The sequence below is a fragment of the Haliaeetus leucocephalus genome, unplaced genomic scaffold, assembly GCF_000737465.1.
Source record: "Haliaeetus leucocephalus isolate CR32 unplaced genomic scaffold, Haliaeetus_leucocephalus-4.0 Scaffold240, whole genome shotgun sequence".
Classification (NCBI taxonomy): Eukaryota; Metazoa; Chordata; class Aves; order Accipitriformes; family Accipitridae; genus Haliaeetus; species Haliaeetus leucocephalus.
Genome location: NW_010972676.1, coordinates 12391253 through 12410223, shown reverse-complemented (window position 1 = coordinate 12410223; position 18971 = coordinate 12391253). Strand labels below are relative to the sequence as shown.

Genomic DNA, 18971 nt, shown 5'->3' with positions numbered 1-18971 from the left:
CCTCTAGGGCAGAACTGGGGCCAGTGTTGCACCAGGGCGACCTGAACTGAAACTCTCTTGCAGCCAACAGCAGCAGCCTGAGTGGAAAAAGCCCTTAGGAGAAACTAAGCAAGACTACCAGGAGGTAGCAGGGAAGCTCTGAAAAGGTACAAGTCTTGCTCCTCTCCTGATAATAAAACTCCACTAACTAGGAGGCAGAGAAGGGCCAATGTAACACCACCCAGAGGGGCCCTGTGAAATCCCCTCATTTCACAGCAGCTTCTCTGCAGGATCACATCAGCTACAGCTCGGAGTAAAAACACTCTCTCTGAGTAAGAGTGGGACAGCCAGGAGCTCACCCTGGTTCCAGACTTTCCAGGAGCAGCCATGGATGGGCATTCCCCAGGCGGGCAGGCAAGGCTGCGAGCAGGGCTGGCACACTTGTGCGAGTGGATGCACAGATGCTGTGGTGGTTCGCCCGTGCCTTGACAGAACAAGCTAGTCTCCACACTCCTTTTCTGAGCTCTGCTCTACAGAGCAGCCTGTGCGCCTCAGCAGCATCCTGGGCATTGCTTTGGGATGGACCTGTCCCCAGCACCAGGGGTGTCACCATATGGGGTGGACGCCTTAACGTACACGCTGCCGCAGGGCAAAGCCCCAAGAGAGAAGAAACAGCATCTAAAGAGCCAGGAGCAGGCACTGACCTCGAGCTCCGAGTTGACGGAGGCAGCGTCAGAAGAGCTGGATGAGGAGAGCCCCGTGTGCAGGGCTGGGAGCGGGGGGCAGGCAGGGGGCTGCGGTGGCATGGGACCTGCTGCACCCATCTGTGCATCCCTGGGCAGCCTTGCCACACTGTGACCAGTCTGAGAGGTGACAGAAAGCAAGAGGAGGACATCAAAGGGAGACATCACTGGGGAAAGCACCAAAACCCAGCAGCCCCGGTACACGCACAGCACCTCAGGGCTCACATCGCAACAGCATCTGCAAGCTGCTGGCCTCTCCACGCTGTGCAGGACAGCAAGGCAGATGCATCCACTCCCCACCACCCCCAAATCTGCGCATACACCCTACAGCCATCCACAGAGAGCCCATTCTCTGCCAGAGGGGTGAGAGCATCCCTGACCTCCCTGGATCCTGTGCCAGCCCAGGGGGGTGCACTGAGCCCTGGCAGCCTCTCACCTGCTGCACCAGCCTGATCATCAGGTCTAAGCAGTGGCTGGTTGTCACCGTTCTGGGCCCAGACCTGGGTTTTGGAAACGTCTTAAGTGGGGCCCAGTTCGCAACCTGCAAAGGAGAGTGAGCCACGTCAGCCACAACTAGGAGAGCTGCGCCTGCACCACAGCCTGCACCAAGGGGCACAGCGCCCATCCGCATCCAACAGCAGTGTTGCTCCAGCCACACCACGAACTGGGGACTTGAGCTGACACGTCTGGATCCTGCAGCCAGGCCCTCCCCACCTTCCACAGGGTGCAGGGGGGGGGGCAAGGGGCCCCCACCAGCCTCCCCCCTTGCAGCGACCACTGGGGCTCAGGGAGCATCTAGGGGCTGCACACTAGTGCCAAGCTGCTCCCAGGTCAGCATAGCAGGAAAACGCGTGTGGTCCTGTGGTGAGGGTGATGTTCCCAGTGCCAGCCATGCCCTGAAGCATGCTGTCCCTCCTCTGTGTGGCCCTGGCCCCCAGCATCCCTCCACCCTCCCCTGCGGTGGCAGAGCAGTAACACTGCTGAGCAGGGCAGCTCTCCTTTCCACTCTTCAACCAAAGAGAGAAAAAAAACCTCTTCTTGCACTGCTCTTCTGTCACCTTCCTCTCCGTCTCCAGCCAGGGGGGCCCAAGCATCAGGGACCTCTGGTACAAGCCGCTGGCCCACCTGGCTCTTGGCCATGCAGGTGACGAACAGGAGCTGAGCCCCCATTAAGGGTATTTCTGGAGTGACAGCAGAGCCCGCTCCCCCCGCCCAGGCACCGAGGTCAGGAGAGGAGCTGTGCCCCATCCTCCTCCATGTGCCAGCTGAGAGCCCTGGGAGAGGAGCTGGAAAAGGATACGACCACATCCAGTGCAGCAGAGCCCAGGGCAATCAGGAGCCAGGGCAGGGCCCTCAGGACGCGCGCAGGCTGCTGGCTATAGGTGACAATCGCTGCTGCGTAGAGGACGCTGGCTGCGGCCGAGCAGAGGGTGGCCCACAGCCGCCTCCACTGGCGTGGCTTCCCCCTGCACTGAGCCACCCAGAGACTGCTTTGGAGCCACGGACCCCGTCCCCCGCTGGGGAGACTGCCGCAGCCGGCACGGGGACCCTGCAACCCCCTGGGAAGGGGGCTGCTATGCCAAACCCTGCAGCTTCCCAAAGAACTGAACAGCTGGGAGGGGCTGTGCAGGGGACATGGGCAGCCTGCATCCTCCCAAAGCTTTCCAATGGGATGCAGGAGTCACTGTCATGGCTGGGGAACCCTGCCTGGGACTGGGGGACATAAGGGCAGCCGTGCCCAGCAGACACTTACCGCTCTGGAGAGTGCGGGGATCCTGACCGTGAGGGCAACGAAGGCAGAGAGCAGCCCCAGGACAAAGCCCAGCGCTTCCCTGTTGTCCTGAAGAAGGGAGAAGAAACAGGGGAAGCAGGGGAACACCTCCTTCACAGCCTCCCCAGAGAAGGGGTCTGGAGAGAGCCCAGCACACACGTCCCAGCAGAAGCCCTGTCCTCACTGCCCGCACCAGCTGCTCCAGGCCCCCCCCCGATGACCCCAGGGACTTCACCCCCCCTCCTGCCATGGTGTGCAGGGGCTGCCTCTCCCAGCCCCCACCCCCTGGGGTGCAGGGGCTGGGGTGGGTCCTGGGGGACCAAAGAGCACCCCTGGACCAGCCTTGGGCACGTCAGGGACTCGAAGCCCTGCGAAGCAGAGATGCCAGCTTGGGCGGCCCCAAGGCTGCTAAAAGGAAAAATGCAACCGAACCCGCCAGTGCTCAGAGCCTGGCAGCTACCTGTGCCCACCCGACCCTGGGGGGACGAGGAGGGGGCAGCTCACCTCGAACACTGCCCCGAGCAGCCTCCGCTGGGCTCCCTTGAGCTGCCCCCGGGAGGGCCAGGGGGGGCCCGGCGCCAGCAGAGACCTGCCAGCACCCACAGACAGGGGCAGGGTGAGGGCGAGCAGACCACCCCGCAGCCGCCGCCACCTCCTCCTCCTCCGGCGGGGCAGACCTGCATGGGACACGGGCTCGCTTTCAGGGCATCATCCTTGGAGACAGGTTTTCCCCCTCCCGCCCTCATGGGCTGCACTGGGTCCCCCACTCCTCACCTGTCCTGGGAGCCACCCAGCCACCCCCTGCTTGCCCAGGGTGCCACATCACTGCCCCAGGTGCTGCTGTCCCCAGGGTACCTGTGCCGGGCTGCCCAGACGGGGGCACGCAGCGCTCCCCGAAACCCTCAGCTCGGAGCGGGTTGGCACCAACCTGCACCGATGGCAAGGAGGGGTATACCTGCACAAACCTGCTGTCTTACGGGACTCAGGCGGGCACAGGGGAAAGAGGGTGAGCAGGAAGCGGACGACATCGGCCACGGCCATGTAGGCGCCTGTGAGGATCTGGGGAGAGACACGACGATGGCACAGGGAGGCTGAACCTCCTCAAAATGCAAAACCTCAGGCAGCGGCTCACAGCCCCCCACGACGGCTGCGTTTGCCATGCCACCTTGAGCCAGGCTGCCAAAATCCTCCCCCCTCCAGGCCCAGCACCCCAGGGCAGCAGAGTAGCACCTCTGGCAGGCAGGCGAGAGTCCCACGGCTGCAGCAGAGGGTGGGCAGGGCGCAGGGGGGTCCCTACCCTGCCGCACAGAGCCTTGCCCACCTGGATGCCGAGCTGGCTGGCGAGCAGCGCCCCAACCGTGTTGCAGATGTGGCCCAGGAAGCTGTACAGGAGGCAGGGGATGGACGGCTGCCGATGGCCCTGCCCCGGGCACTCGCAGGACAGCCTAGGGCAGAGGGACAGGCTGCTCCAGCGGGATTTCGGAGCAGAGCAGCCCCACAGCCCAGCCCAGCCCCGTGGAGTTACAGGGAGCGGGCGGCGATCCAGCACAGCGCAGCCAGCATCCAGAGCCCCCAGGACACGCAGCTCGGCTCCCCAGCCAGGCAAGCCGCTGGCCAGGCGGCAGAGTCGCTGTGCCCCGTGGCCAGCATCCCCGGCATGGCTGTCTCCGAGCGCCCCAGGCAGGCAGTGCCACCACAGGCTGCCAGCACCGCCCCGCAGGTGCGGCACCCAGCACCACCCTCTGTCCACAGTACAGCACCCAGCAGCTCCCCAGGGCAGAAAGCACCGCACGCTGCTGGGAAAAGACTCCTGGATGGACTAGGGCTCCCTAAACTGGGCACAAGAGACCTGGAGAAGAATGGCAGCTCCTGCCCTGCAGGGAGGAGAACTGTAGTTCATGATGCAAGCACAAGGTATCATAAAAAGGGCAGTTCAGCTTTAAACCATATTCCCAAACTGGCTCTGTGTTTCTGCTGCAGGTATCAGTGCAGCAGGTAACGACATGAGCCAGGAAAATGAACTGCTTGCATTACGAAGCAAAGCCCCCTAAAAGGGGAAGCAGACCGCTGGATTGCTGAAAGTGCTGTGGATCCCAAAGAACAAACGAGCCGCTTGCAGCCCACACACTCCCTCTACACGCACAAGGCGCTTTAAGAAAACAGCACTCACAAATGGAAACTTGCCTTCTGCAGAAAGCAACAGGAGCAGCCGAGAGAGGTTCATTCAGCAGGTGGCTAGGGTGAAGCACAATATCCCCTTTGTGCAGACTCTCGACAACAGAGCAGTCCCCACATTGCCTCACGCCTGCCAGCTGCTTGTATGCGCTGGATTGAGCTGTCAACGCGGCCCGGCCGGCATTCGCCGGCAAGGGTAGGCCAGGGCGGATGCAGTTCAGCAACAGACCAAACCACCACAGGAAAGCATTAATTTAACCATGGTCCTCACCTACTACCTAGTTTGCCCACTGCTCAGCATAAAATATTAACAAGCCCTTAGGTCCACAGCTCTGGTTTATGGTCCTTCTTCTATTGAGGCAAGAGTCCTTTAGCACAGCAAGGAGCAGTTTGCATTTAAGAAACCTGAGCAAACATTATTTGCTCCGTTGTATTTATATTATCCTCCATTCACTCATGCAAACAGTGGAAGTGGTTTAGCAGGTCTTGTGGCCAAATGTTTCTGTGAGCAACAAGCAAAGTCATCCCAAGTCTCAGGCCCTGGGGATTTCTGTTAGTCACTAGATTTGGAAGAGTCTACACCAGGACACAGCCTGGCCAGCAAGGAGGCTCATGAAGATCCAGCTGGCAGGAAAGGGCTGAGAACGCAAAAGAAGAAAATTCAGGTACGTGCAACAAGATCTAAGAATTCAAAATGCTTTGAAAGTAGAGAAAGAGAATAGAAAAAATATTTTAAAACTTCAATAAACAATACCCCTAAATCAATTTGACAGGTAATAGCTTCACACAAGACAGGGCAAAAAGAAATGGGCATTTCTGAGCAATCAGGTCCCTGAAGTATTATAAGGTACAAAAGCAGAAACCATTCCTCCAAGGAGGGTGGGGAAGTCTGATCAGAGACCAATTTGGCTAGGGCACAACCTCTTTAGGAAACAAAGGCAAAAATCACCTTCTCCAAGTGAACTAGATTAAACAGTCTCTCCTGAGAATCTACTTTCTGCTATGGTAGACTGACTTAAAATACCATTGACCATACTCATTCAGTATAATTATGCTTTAGTTTTACAGGTGGCAGGGAAATATCTTCCCTCCAGTGATGTAATTAAGAACTTGAGAGCAGGGACTCCAGGGGAAGCAGGAGCTGAGGCAACAGCTCTGCTGTCAGAGAACGCTCTGCATACAGCCAGTTTGCACTGTGTACAGGACAAGCACACCAAGGGTCACAAAGCCAAAACCAGCTTGGTTGCATGCCCCACATCTGCTGTGGCTTTGCTCAGCAGTTGCTTTCATCTCTCCATCCACACTTAAGGCCTAAAAAGTACAAAATTACAAGACAGCAATCCCTTTTTTAGTATCAGAGACCAGCGTCATCTATTAGTCTGCTTCACCACCTAAAAACAAAGCACAACTTGTCTTTGCAAGCCTTTCCACTCCTATCATTACTCCCTGTGCTGGACTAGGAAGGAAAAGCACTGTCCAAGTACACAAATACTTTCTCAGGAGGGCAACAAAGGAGTGAATCTCACTTAAATCTGACCCCAAGTAAGTACTGTCTTTTTAGCATCAAATACTAATGTACTCATTAAAGTCTGCTATTATGACACTTCCGGGACTAGGTCAATGACAGGTCAGTGAGACGGAACATGGTGCCGTATAGGAAGTAAAATCTCAAATATATTTAAGGACAAATTAGCACCAGATTTTTGGCCTGTCACACGGAGCTAATGTTTTAAAATACCAATGGGAAGTCACACAGAAAAACAACTGATACCAGCTCAGTGTGAAGGACATAAAAGCAGCATTTTCCTTGCAGTGTGCCATGCTCTGCTCTGCCTTAAACTGGAAATAGGGAGTGGTTTCAGTACCGGATTCTAGAGAATAGGGCTGGTATAGCAGAGAAGGAAGAGGGCAATAAAGATCCTTTTACCTCATTTTTCAACACATATTAAAGTGTTCTGTCAAATCAACAAACAAGCTTTAAAAAAAAAAAAAAAAGAGAGGAGCAATAGTGTCTCAAAATGTAACAAACATCACTCATTGAAATTCAACTGTTTAAAGATTTTAGTCAGTTTTACAGGGCTTGCTTTGATCCCAACAGCTATAAAATACATCCTTTATGGAAGGAAAAAACATTCTCGCACGGCTCCATCTGCTCCCATTGAAAGGATGTTTCAGCAGCAGTCAAATGTCTGGGCTGGCTTCCAGATAACATGAATGGCCAGGTCTCTTTTGTTCTCAGAAGGGATGAGCTCCAACTATCAGGGCCCACTCTTATCTCCTGCCAAGGCCAATCCATAGCACGGAGCTCCCAGGTGAGCTAGCAATGCCCACTTATCCTTTTTTTTCCCCCTCAGTTCAAGGCTGCAGGACAGTGCAGTCCCTGCCTTGGAAAGGCCGGAAACTGGTGCCACAGCTAAGCCTCCAGGTGCTTAGTGATCCGGCGAATTTTCTCCTTCTTGTTCCTGTTTCCGTGTTTTTTCCAGGGCTTTCCTACCACATTGCCAGGATTGGGTGTAGTCACAGGCACGAGGCCACTGCTGGGCCGGTATCCCATTGCAGCCCGGACGCCTTTCATCAGGGCACGAACATTCTCCTGGAAGAAGAGACATAATCACCAACGACCGATGAGAAGATACTTAACCACAAGGAACTGTGATATGTTAATAAATCCAGACACAGGCAAGCTCAAACCCATCAAGACCTGCTCAGCCCCCAGCTCCAGAGCTGGGGGCAAGGTCATGCCACACAGCCAAGTCAAAGCCTGCCAGCACACTCCAGTTCTGTCTGCAGCCATGCCTCGCTGTGCCAGGTCCTCAGCACCTACCTCTGCAAGCAGAGGCCGAGTGTTGACAAGACACTGAGGTCTGACAGACATTAGCTACGGCGCTAGGATTGATTCTCACAGTCTCTGCTTTGCACACAACAAATTGTCTTTGCAAATAAATCTGGCATCTGTGAAAGCCAGAGACTAAAATAACTTGCTCAAGTCTGGAGCGTGGGTAGCACTGCTGGGGCTCACAGCTCATGCCAGCACTTTGGGCAGCCAGAAGAAGAGTCTGGTAATCCCAAAAATTCTTTTCAGGTCATAGTTTTCCGAAACAGCTCACTGTTTTTTGAAAAGGGCCTAAGTCCTTGTTTTCAAAATGCATGACTATCCTTAGCTGTGCTGAAACAAATACTGTCCATATCCAGCTAACCAAGCGAAACAGATCACACTATCCTATGACCCATCCTCTTCACTGCTAAACGCTGTTCTGATCTTTGTCAGGTATGTGGACTTAATCAGTTATGGATTTGACATTTCATTACAAGTCATTAATACATTTTTTCAGTAGCATGGGGGCAAAACAGATCCCTGTGGGACCTAACAAGAAGCATACAAGTTAAGAGAAATTCCCATTTTCCACTTAATTTTGAGATTTCTCAATTAGATTTTAAATCCATTTCTGTGTTCTTTTCATCTGATTTCAGGTTCTGAGTCAAAACAACCATGTAGTACTAAGTCAGTTGTCTTAAAGAAGCTTATCATGACCCCTAAATACATCATCTCAAGAAAGGAAAGTTAGTTTGAAGGACCTGTTAGTCCAAAACCATGTTCCTGGTCAGTTGCTGTGTCACACCACCCTCCTTCCTTGTCCTTCTTCCCAATCACTCTGCCATTTGCTCAAGATTGATGTTAGGCCCATAATAATGAGGGTCACCCTGCTGACCTTTTAAAAATCAACTGTGTGCACCTCATTAGCTATCTTTGAGTTTCAGCTAGGACATTCCCAGTGATTGAGGAGATAATAAAAAGAACAGAGCGCTCTTGGGTAGAAATTACTTGCAGATGCCAATGGCATCTAACACCACTAACTCAACCCAGCACCGCTCCATTCTCAAAGCTATTTTCTCCAGTATGACACACCAGTGCTGTAGTAACTCCTAGAATAAATCCCCTCCAAAACTTACCTGGTGGAAAAATGTTTTGTCCACCACATTTTCAATTTGTTTTGCTTTGGTACTCTTCTCAGGCTTCACCTGTCCACTGGCCTGCACAGTTCTGCTCTCTGGGCATCTTTGATGCTGGTGCTGAAAATCATTTGGGTCAATGCCAGGAGGTGGATGGCAATATAACAGCTTCCCCTGTGAAAGCAACGGGACACAGTTACTACCAAAAATCCTCATAAAAAGACCCAGAGAGGTAAGAAAACAACTCCAAACCTAAGAAGGGCCCTAGAAGTCCAGAGGCTCACACTGGCAGCCTAACTATCAGTACACTTTATTTCTCCTCCCAGGCAACAACTGGCTCAACTTCCAAGTTAAAGTACTGTTCCACCTCTATTTCTATTTGCAATGTCCAGCTGCAAACAATACAGTGCAAAACTCTCAGTACTGGAGGATCCTTGTCCTGGTTTCAGCTGGGATAGTTAATTTTCTTTCTAGTAGCTGGTATAGTGTTATGGTTTGGGTTTAGTAGGAGAAGAATGCTGATAGCAACAACTGGAAACATCAGTGTGTTTAAGCAGTGTTTATACTAAGTTAAGGATTTTTCAGCTTCTTGTGCCCAGCCAGCAAGAAGGCTGGAGGGGCACAAGAACTTGGGAGGGGACACAGCCAGGGCAGCTGACCCAAACTGGTCACTATTCCATACCATGTGACGTCATGTCTAGTATATAAACCAGGGGGGCAGATGGTCAGGGGCAGATCACTGCTCAGGCATCGGTCAGCAAATGGTAAGCAACTGCACTGTGCATCACTTGTCTTTTCTTGGGTTTTATTTCTCTCTCTTTTTGTTATATTCCTTTTCATTACAATTATTATTATATTTTCTTATTATTACTGTTGTTATTATTATATTTTAGTTTAGTTATTAAACTGGTCTTATCTCAACCCATGAGTTTTACTTTTTTTTTTTTCCTCGTATTCTCCTCCCCATCCCACTGGGAGCAGGGAGGAGTGAGTGAGTGGCTGTGTGGTGCTTAGTTGCCATCTGGGGTTAAACCATGACGATCCTATTAAGAAATACTCAACGATAAGTTGCCGAGATGTGCTGTAGAAGCATGCAGTGTAACAACACTCAGAACTACAGCCCTTAGTGCCAAATACTGGTCCAACTATGCAATACGGGTCCATTTTCTGAATATCTGCTGCCTATTTTAGAGATGTGATAATTTATTTAGCTAGCACCATATTTTTAAGCAATCTTTTTAAGATTAAGCAGCTTGAGAAATTAAATTTACTCTTTTAAAACATAAAAATAGCCCCATTTAAAGTTTATTTTGACATATGGCGATTTTATCCAGAGAAATAAAGTTCACTTTATTGTGTTCCTTCATGCTCCAGTGAAACCTTCAAATCACCTCCTAGCAGGCAAGAAAACCCAGATGCAGGAAGCACTTACACTGACATAGTCTTTTAACACATATCGAGCTGATCTTGGCTGGTCTGGCTGTCCATGAGCTGTCATAAAGCCTCTCATATCTGGAAGACAAATCCAAAGTATATTCTGTGTCAGTACAAGAGAATTAATATATTCTTCTCTGCTGCCTAACTGTACATTTGTGTCCTTTCTCAAAAAAACTCCCTTAGAAAGAGGCTTCTGTTGGGGAAAGCAGGGAAAAAAGGGAACACTGACTGTAGAGGTACTGCAGAAGCATCCTAATCTGAAAGGAATGATGAGAGCTGACGTCTCCCTACCACCAGAAAACCTGCTGGTTTTTTATTTTTAAGGCCAGAGAAGATTAATTGATCAGAGAATCAGACAAGGGAGATAAACCTTCACTGCATTCTTCAAAGTCTAATTCAAGACATGGCTGATGGGAGATATCTAAAAGGATGAGAGCACCACACTACACAGATTGGCAAGGCATTTCAACATCCTCAACACAATCACTACATCTGTCAGACAAAACTGGCCAAGCACCACTGCAACAAACGCATGAGATTAGCTGTTAACAAAGGCCCTTCCTGAGAGGAGGGCAAGTCCTAATGGAGAGGTTCAACGCACGACAAGCCTGAGTTGGGCCTAACTTTAAGTTTTAAAGGGATCATCACTCACATCCATATGCTGTTAGCAGCTCTTCAGCTGTTGGTTTTCGATCTGGATCCTCATCTTCCCTTGGCCTTATGATATTTATTCCATAGGTTGCTTCCAAAATGTTTCGTGGGATATGCTGGCAAACATAAGCTAGTGAAGGAAACCACCTGGTGATTTTCAGCTACACAAGTAATCTTGCCCTGGTCACTCCAAGAGCACACATTAAGAATGACTTTTAGATTTTGTCACAAACCAGAAAAACGATGTCAGTCTGACAACAAGATAAACTTGAAATGAGATGGGGAAAGACCAACACAGCAGGGCTGTTTCATCCAATGTGTGTCCCCACTGCCCTCGACGTGTGAGCATGTGTGCCCCTAGCAGGGCTGGAACACGTTACGCTGCATACTCCAGATCCGACACTTGCAGACACTCTCACAAACCTCATGCAAAGGATATTAGAGAAATGGGTGGGACATGGTCCCTCATCTGGTCTATAGGCAGAATTCCAGAACAAATCATTTCTGCCTTGGTAGAGATGAAAGATGGCATCACCAGACCAGGGCAATCACATAGGCACAGGCCAGGCTCCACATACAGGGTCTACGCAATAAATAACCGATGAGTTCACCAAGGCAAGTCAGTGTCCATGAAGGAGAAAATAAAAATTAAAAAAAAAAAATCAAACGCATAGATGGAACAAGGATGCAAACAAGAATAAGCAGAAATTCTCCTACAACAGACATCTGCCCTGCTGGCCCCAGCCAATGAATTAAGGAAATCTGATGCAGAAGACAGCAGCACTTCCAAGGTTCATAAATAAGGTGTCCAGATGGGGGCAGCAAGATCTTCAGAGAGGAGAAAACACTCCACAAACCTTTAACTGTGTCGGACCTTTTGAAACAGGTAGATTGCACAAGTACAAATCCATAATGCTCATTATAGCACTGGAGTTGCTACCTCAAAATTAAGAGCTTGATCAATATAAAAATGGTGGCATAATTAGACTTATTCACAGCAATGACTGTGGACAAGATGGATGGTTTGAAAGCTTGACCTTAAGCTATTCAGAGGTTCTCTCCTCATAACTGGTGCTCAAAAAAGAAGGGCCAAGCTACTTAAAATCAGGAGATGGAAAATATCTCCCATTGCACAGCAGCTTCCATGAGTGGCTCTCAAACTGCAGCAAGAGTTTGGAAGCAAGAACTATAGTTCCAAAATTATATACATCAAGCCCACCCCTCTCCAACCTAAACTCTGCTGGGCAAAGTTCAGGTTGGCAAACAGAGTTCTCAGTGAGTCCACTTGGTTACAACTAGTTCATAATGAAGCTCTCTTCCACTGGGGGAAGGGGGGCAGGGGGGAGAAGATCAATGCTCTTTGTTAGCAATACCTGAAAGTGTTTTGTACGGCCTGGCGTAGCAGACACTGACACCTTCTTATTTCCAAGGATTGTGTTGATGGTTGAACTTTTGCCAACATTAGGGTAACCTACCTAGAAGACAAAGAAGTGGAATGGTAACAGTGCTATCAGGCAGGGTGATGCAAGACTGACAGGGCTCTGACACAAAAGTACTTTAATAAAACATACTAAAAAAATTAAGGCAAGCAGCGGGGAACGCTGGGCTCCAGGAACCTCAGAATTAATCTTTGCACAAAACCCTCTTAACTAGGTTTTTTTTTTACCCTTATAGGAGGTCAGGCTACAGGATGAATTTTTCCCATGGAAGGCATATGGAATTAAAATTTAGATTAAGCAAGTTCCAGTTAAGCACTAAGTCCAACTTACCAGCCCAACATTTACTTCCCCATTCTTCACCCTTGATCCATCATGCATGGTTTTGAATATCTCCAGCAGCTCATTTCTCTGTACCAGATGGCTGAAGTTCCTGATGTTCCTGTTCTGCTCCTGTACTACATGCTGCACTGCAGCACCATCAGTCCTGCTTTCCATCCTCTCTGGAGCAATAGTTTTTACTTTGTCCCCATCTTCATCTTCAGAACAGGTTTGCCAGGCCTCCTCTTCATCTTCTTCACAGTCTTCATATTCATCACTACTGTCATCGTCACTAATCAGAACTTGGTTTACAGTTTGCAAAGCATTGCCTGAGGATGTGCCTTCTGCGCTATCTTGTGCTGTGTCATTGTCTTCTTGACTGGAGCTTTCATCCTCAGATTCACTCGGGTCCTCTGCTACATCTTCAGTGTCTAGTTCCTGTGTGAACAGTATTTCACAGGTGAAATGCAAAGACAACACTAAGTCTTGCTGTTAACTGCAGTTGCTGCAGCACAGTCAACTGTGTTTTCATCAGCCAGATCCCAAGGATTGACAATTCACTGCTTACATCACACAGGTTTTTCAGGGGTCTTAACTAGGATGCATAAACAACTAACCCATTTTAGGAGAATGGCAAAAGTATTCCAAGAGACATTGTCAGCTTCATTGTGAAGTCATTAAGAGGTTTCTCTCCAGAAGCACAACTCTAAATGCACGCATACCCACAGCATCTTTACACGCAGCAGGAGCAAAGCCCAGCAATTTTTTTTTTTTTTTAAATTATCAAGTGTTCCTAGCAATAGGAATGAATGTAAATTTTTCAAAATGTTCAAAACACAAAGCCATTTTGTTTCAGGTCTAAGTATGTCATTAAAATAATTTCAAGCTGTCTTGTTTTCAGTTCAACTCTTTACTTTTCTTCCCTGCAAACAGTTCACATTCAAAAAGGAAGACCTTTTCATAACAATAGTATTTTGACCTTTCTTTCCAAAAAAGAAAACAGAACTAAACACTTTCAGTCTTGCTTTTAAATCAATTGGTAAAAACATTTTATCCAAGGACTGTAAACCAGCAGAACAGACTAGGTATTTTTGGGTGCCATCTATTGATAACCTGTAACTTGGGGCAGCAGCATGGTTTGTTCTGCTGGGCAAAGAAAGGCTCTCAGGTACTTCAGGTTCTCTAAGAAACACCTCCCCTCTCTGGGAGAGAAAAATCCTCTGTACAGATAACCACAACCCTCACAGCATCCCTCTTGGAAAGGATTCCAATTCTACCAATGAGTTAAGAGTTTGCAAACAGACCTACAAGGGCTGTTTCTGTAGCTATTCATAGGTAGCCTTAAGGAACAAATTTACCTTCTAGTTCAGTATTATTTATCATGTCAATAACCTTGAAAGAGAAATTGTAACCACTATGAACAGCGACCGAACAGCACATCACTTTGTTCACCATTTTACTCTCCTCACTTTTGCCTGTGAATCAATCATTAAAATGCTGGTTTACACCGCATCGGTCCTTAGAATAATACTCCTTGAGACAAGGACTGTGCCTTTCCTAGAAAGGCGCTCAGGTATATCACAAGCATAATTACAAAGCAAGTTATCACAGGCAGCCAGCACATACCCAGTTGGAACTGGCCATCTACAGTACCTTTGCTTCTCCAGATAGCCGTTTGCACTCTGCCAAAGCTGACCAGAACACCACCTTAACGCCCTCTTTCTCAAAGAACTGTGCCCAAGCAGCCCGCTGCTCCTCACTCAGCAGATCTGCTTTATTTATCAGGATCATGTTCTCCTTGTCATTGCTGACTTCCTTAACATAACTTTCCTGAAAAAAACAAGAGAAGGATCAGTTCGTACTCTGGTTTGGACTTCTCCTCCTCCTCCCAAGGTGATACAAGAGCAGCAAGACAAGTTACCCCATCCAGCTCCACACAACTGTAGCTAAGCTTACCGTCCCCTGGGCTAGATGGAACTGGTATTTAGCAGAAAGCTACAAGAACAAATTGGAGCATGCAACTACCACAATACAGCTTGTTTCTGGCCACATGTGCAAACACCTTGTCTGCTTAGAGCCATGACAAGATATTAATCAGCACCTCACAGCAGGAACTCCTAAGATTAACTATTTGAGCAATTTCGTATCTCATAGATGTACAGTGTTCTATAAACTATCATTAGAAAGTTACCACTTCAATAATTCCTGATCTTTCACTTCCAGCACAGTAAACCTCACCCATTTTTATTCCACTGTGCTTTTAAACAGAACAATTCCTTTAAGTGCAGAGAATTATAGTGGGTAATGAGAAGCAATATAATATCTGCAATGTAACATCTGCAGAGCTGCCTCTAAATCTGCAACACTGTGTGAAATATCAAAAAACATTGAAGAAAAATAGTTTGATGCCAGAATACTTACATAAATAAGGTATCCAGTTAGGCACAACAGCTTCGAGGTGGCTAAATGTATTAAACAAATCATATAAACTCTAAGAAATATAATGAAGACAACATTCAAGGAAGTGTTTACTTACCAGATCTTGGCATCTAAACAGAAGGGGGTTTCTAGCATCTACTATCTGGACTACAATATCACTGCAAAAATAAAAGAAAACCCCATAAAGTACTCTTTCTTACCTTGCCTCAAAGAAAGCAGCAAGGCACAGCATGTTACTGTATTATCCTACTAAGTACCTTTATTGAATTAACAAAGCATCTCAGCATCCCACATGCCCCAACATAACCATGCTTATGCTACAAGCCAGTACTGCTGTACAGTATTTCTCCCTCACTTGGCTAATTCTCCTGTACAGCCAGCAAGAGGAAAGGAAGCATGTGAGTTTTGCCAATCCCTCTACCCTTCAGAAACACTCAGCAGGCAAGAACCAGAGTATTGGTATTCTATCCTTTAGAATGTTACTAAAAACTGTGATAACATGACTTTGTTTCTGTCTATTCTCATCCCCAAACTGTAGCAGGGTGGCTACAGAGAGGAAGAAGAGGTGGTTTTCCTACACAGCAAGATATTCTGGAACACTGTTGTCCTCTCTGCATGGAGGAAGATGTACAAAGTCTCCCACAAATGACCTGCAGATTCTAAGCATTTGCTATCAGGCATTTTCAGAATTTTCTTTGTGCTTTTCTTGTCACAAAAAGCATAGAACAGTCAAAAGAATAGTCTTAGACTCCAGTAAAACATGTTGCTCCCTCATGCAAGCAAGGCCTTGCAAGCGTGCTTTTAGGAAACATCTTCCAAACCCAGACACCAGGTTGCTACCACATATATGAGCAAGATTCATCAGTTCTACATACAAATTAAATGTACTGCCTTCAGACACCAGAGGTATCCATGCTTTTTTCAAAAGGAGGGGGAAAATTTAACTACAGCCTCTTCCACTAGAACTTCTTCAGGCAGGTAATTTAAAATACTGGTGGCCACATGCTGATTCTATTTGTTTGACAGGGATTTCTCCTAACTCAGTACAGCTTCAGAACACCATGGGTTGAATGGAAGAATTTCAAGCCTCACTAGGCAGTTGGTTACATATTAAAAAAAAAAAAATAATCAATAACCCCCCCAAGGGAGTCATTTAATAAGCCACATGGGTACAAAGAGGCACTGAACAGTTATGGAAATTCAAAGATCAATATGAGAGAAAGCTGACACCATGGTACTGGGATGGGATACAGAGAAGTTACCAAATCACACAGCTGGGAGCTAGTTTAAAACAAATACAAGAAAAGGCTGACAACAGATCAAATTATCTGGCAAGGTAAGGGACTGGACGACTTTTCCGTTCAATTCTGAGACAGCATCCTCACTCTACATGAAATAAAAAGCTCCAACAAGAGCAGAAAAGCATTAATAACACATTCCAGCCACCTCAAAACACATCATACGCTCACACTGCACATCATGATACCCTATAGTGGATGCTCCCGACCCAGCTCTCTCCGAGCCAAAGGCCCAGCAGCACCCAGTACAAAGCCACTTCTGTGAAAGGACTAGCTCACCATGACCTCACTGGTGAAGTATTTTTCAATTTTAGGAAAATCAGATGAGATGATCTCAAAATTAATTACTAGTGAAATTAAATGCCCCAGTTAGATTAACGTAGCAGATAGCACTCCTATTGTATTACAGCTCAGCAGAGCAAACAAAGCTATTTCTGTGATATGACAGGCTGTTGTCTTTTGTGCACTGCTGCAATTTCTCTGCATGGCAAGAGGCCAAAGACCAAGAGGCTCTTTCTTTCCCGACATTATTTAGTTGATCTCCCTTGCCTCCTGCCCCTGAATGTCAGGCTGCAGCTGTGTGGTTGAGAAAGAGGGGAAAGGGTAAATCTTGGCAAAAGACCTCAAAGACACATTCTCAAAAGAGGCCTCCCACATGGAGTTATTGGAAGGGGCCAGGAGCAGCAGCATCTGAAGAATCATCAGGGACTTGCAGCAGACGGCCTGCAGAATCACAGTGCTGAGAGCTAGCATACACCACTAAGCAGCTGCCTTCTTCACGTCGCATTTTCATCACTTCAAAACAAAACTGTAATTGTTTTTCCTGTGCTCAGACACTTGAAGCTTGACTCAAAAGCTTAAATTCAGGAAAACACATTAAAGATGAGTTTTAAAAAGCAGATAGTGATATACTTTACCTTCTTTCAATGACTCTCCAAAGCTGACGCCAAAATTCCAAGTTTCGTTCAAATGGGGTTAGAATTAACTTTTTTTCTTCCTCAAGGCTAAGGCAAAACAGAAAAAAGATGTCCTGTTTAGCCCATGTCAGGCAATAAGCACACCACCAGCTCATCCGTAGATCCAGGAGGCTTTAGTTTCAGAGACAGCTATCAAATCAAACTCATATATAGGTACTATTTCTACTAGTTTTGCAAATACATCAAGCACCTGGGTAAACTGGTGTCAGTGGCACTGGTTCAGTGGTGCCGCAAAGGCTCCTCATCATGCCAATGGAGAAGCGGTAAATGATGGAAAGAGCAAAAACTCATTAAAAGTCTGCCCATGAAATTTCAGAGCCACAATAATAAACCACAGAATTTATCCCAAATGCCAGCAGTTATTACTCAATCGAGTATCACCTGGGAAAAAAAAAAAAAAACAACAAACAAAAACCCAGAACTTGGGGTTGGTACCTGAAATGACTCTATACAACCCTTGACTGCTGTTACCACCACCTGAACAACTTTACTCAGGGCAAGCGTGGGTTTGCAGGGTGTGAGCAGATACCACCTAATTCTCCAGGCCAGCAGATCCAGCACCGGACCCGCACAAGCTGCTGTACGCAGGCTGGCAGCACCGCACTCTATTCAGAGCAGCACTGTTACTCTTAGAAGACACATTCACCACAACTCCACCTTGCAGGCAAAAGCAGAACATCACACTACATCCTGAAGAATTGTAACTGTAAACAGTACAAGAACATGCACGCACAAGAGAGCTTTGCAGAGCTCACCACAAAGATGTGTCTGGACTGTGGCTGGGATGTCCAGCCTTCCAGAACAAGTACAGGGAGATACTGACAAGACATTAATTTTATTGGTCCAACAAGGATAAACACAACCCACTGCTTCCTGCGTCTCTAAATGCCACCAGCTACTTACCCAGACACAAGTGGCATACTCACTGGGCAAGCTGTCGCCTCCATTCGAGAAAGCTCTCCCTCTCAGCTTGCTTCAAGTCCTCTGCACTGGTTGTCCTATCCCAACGCGGCCTGTAACAGGCACATTTTGGAGGGAGTGGTCACACTCAGTAGCAGGCACACCAGTTACATTACTGCAATAAACATCCACAAAGAACACAGGCGCCATACATTCAGCTATACTGAGATGTTTATAGTTCAGACATGCGTGCACCTGTTTTCAGCAGCTTTAAGTACGCCTTTTTCCCTTGTTCCTTCTAAGCTCCGCTAGCTGGGGACGCTATCCTACGTACACTAGATCTCACAAGGTTGTTTTTTCAAGCTAAGATTTGTAAGGCATTTAAGAAGAGGGATTCGTCTCTCTGTCCACCAAGCACAGAGCTCTGGAAAGGCTTACTAGGTGGCCTGGATGCAGCAACTCCAGCGGTGCCAGGCTTTGAGTAGGAAACCCACACCATCAGGACAGATGGGCTGGCTCTGGCAGCACCTGCAGGGCAAGCAGGCACCTGTGCTGCAGGTTACAGCAGGCCCATGCAGGCTAGGTAGTGGCTTCCCCAGAGCCAGGGAACTGACAAAGCAGAGGGCTGTCCCCAGGCCTGCAGCCACCGAGCGGCTGAGGCTGCTCGGCAGAGAGGGAACCAAGCCCAGCCCTGCAGGACTCACCTCCGCGGGATGCGCAGGAACTGCCGGTTCTCCTCATGCAGCTGCCGGACACGCTGGGCCTCCTGGGCCGTGAGCAGGCCAGTGCGGCTCTGGGCAGACACGATCTGGATGTTCAGCCGCTCTGCAGGGAGGGAAGGACAGTCACCCAAAGGCAGCTGTCCCCAGCCCTGCCCGTCCCCAGCCCTGCTG

The 18971-nt window shown here is 48.4% G+C and overlaps 1 protein-coding gene across 1 annotated transcript in view; it reads right to left on the bottom strand.

The window, feature by feature from the left end:
- Positions 1-6738: 6738 nt before the first annotated feature.
- The window catches only part of LSG1 (large 60S subunit nuclear export GTPase 1), a 13072-nt gene continuing 839 nt past the window's right edge, over positions 6739-18971 (bottom strand). Inside the window, exons 2-13 of the mRNA XM_010568441.1 lie at positions 18783-18903; positions 18105-18191; positions 17119-17205; positions 15001-15061; positions 14118-14294; positions 12477-12902; positions 12081-12182; positions 11147-11290; positions 10709-10832; positions 10052-10131; positions 8620-8793; positions 6739-7261 (exon numbers count right to left, since the gene is read on the bottom strand). Of these exons, the coding sequence (XP_010566743.1) occupies positions 7082-7261; positions 8620-8793; positions 10052-10131; positions 10709-10832; positions 11147-11290; positions 12081-12182; positions 12477-12902; positions 14118-14294; positions 15001-15061; positions 17119-17205; positions 18105-18191; positions 18783-18903 (1763 nt within the window). The 3' untranslated portion in view covers positions 6739-7081. The remainder of the gene's footprint in view (positions 7262-8619; positions 8794-10051; positions 10132-10708; positions 10833-11146; positions 11291-12080; positions 12183-12476; positions 12903-14117; positions 14295-15000; positions 15062-17118; positions 17206-18104; positions 18192-18782; positions 18904-18971) is intronic.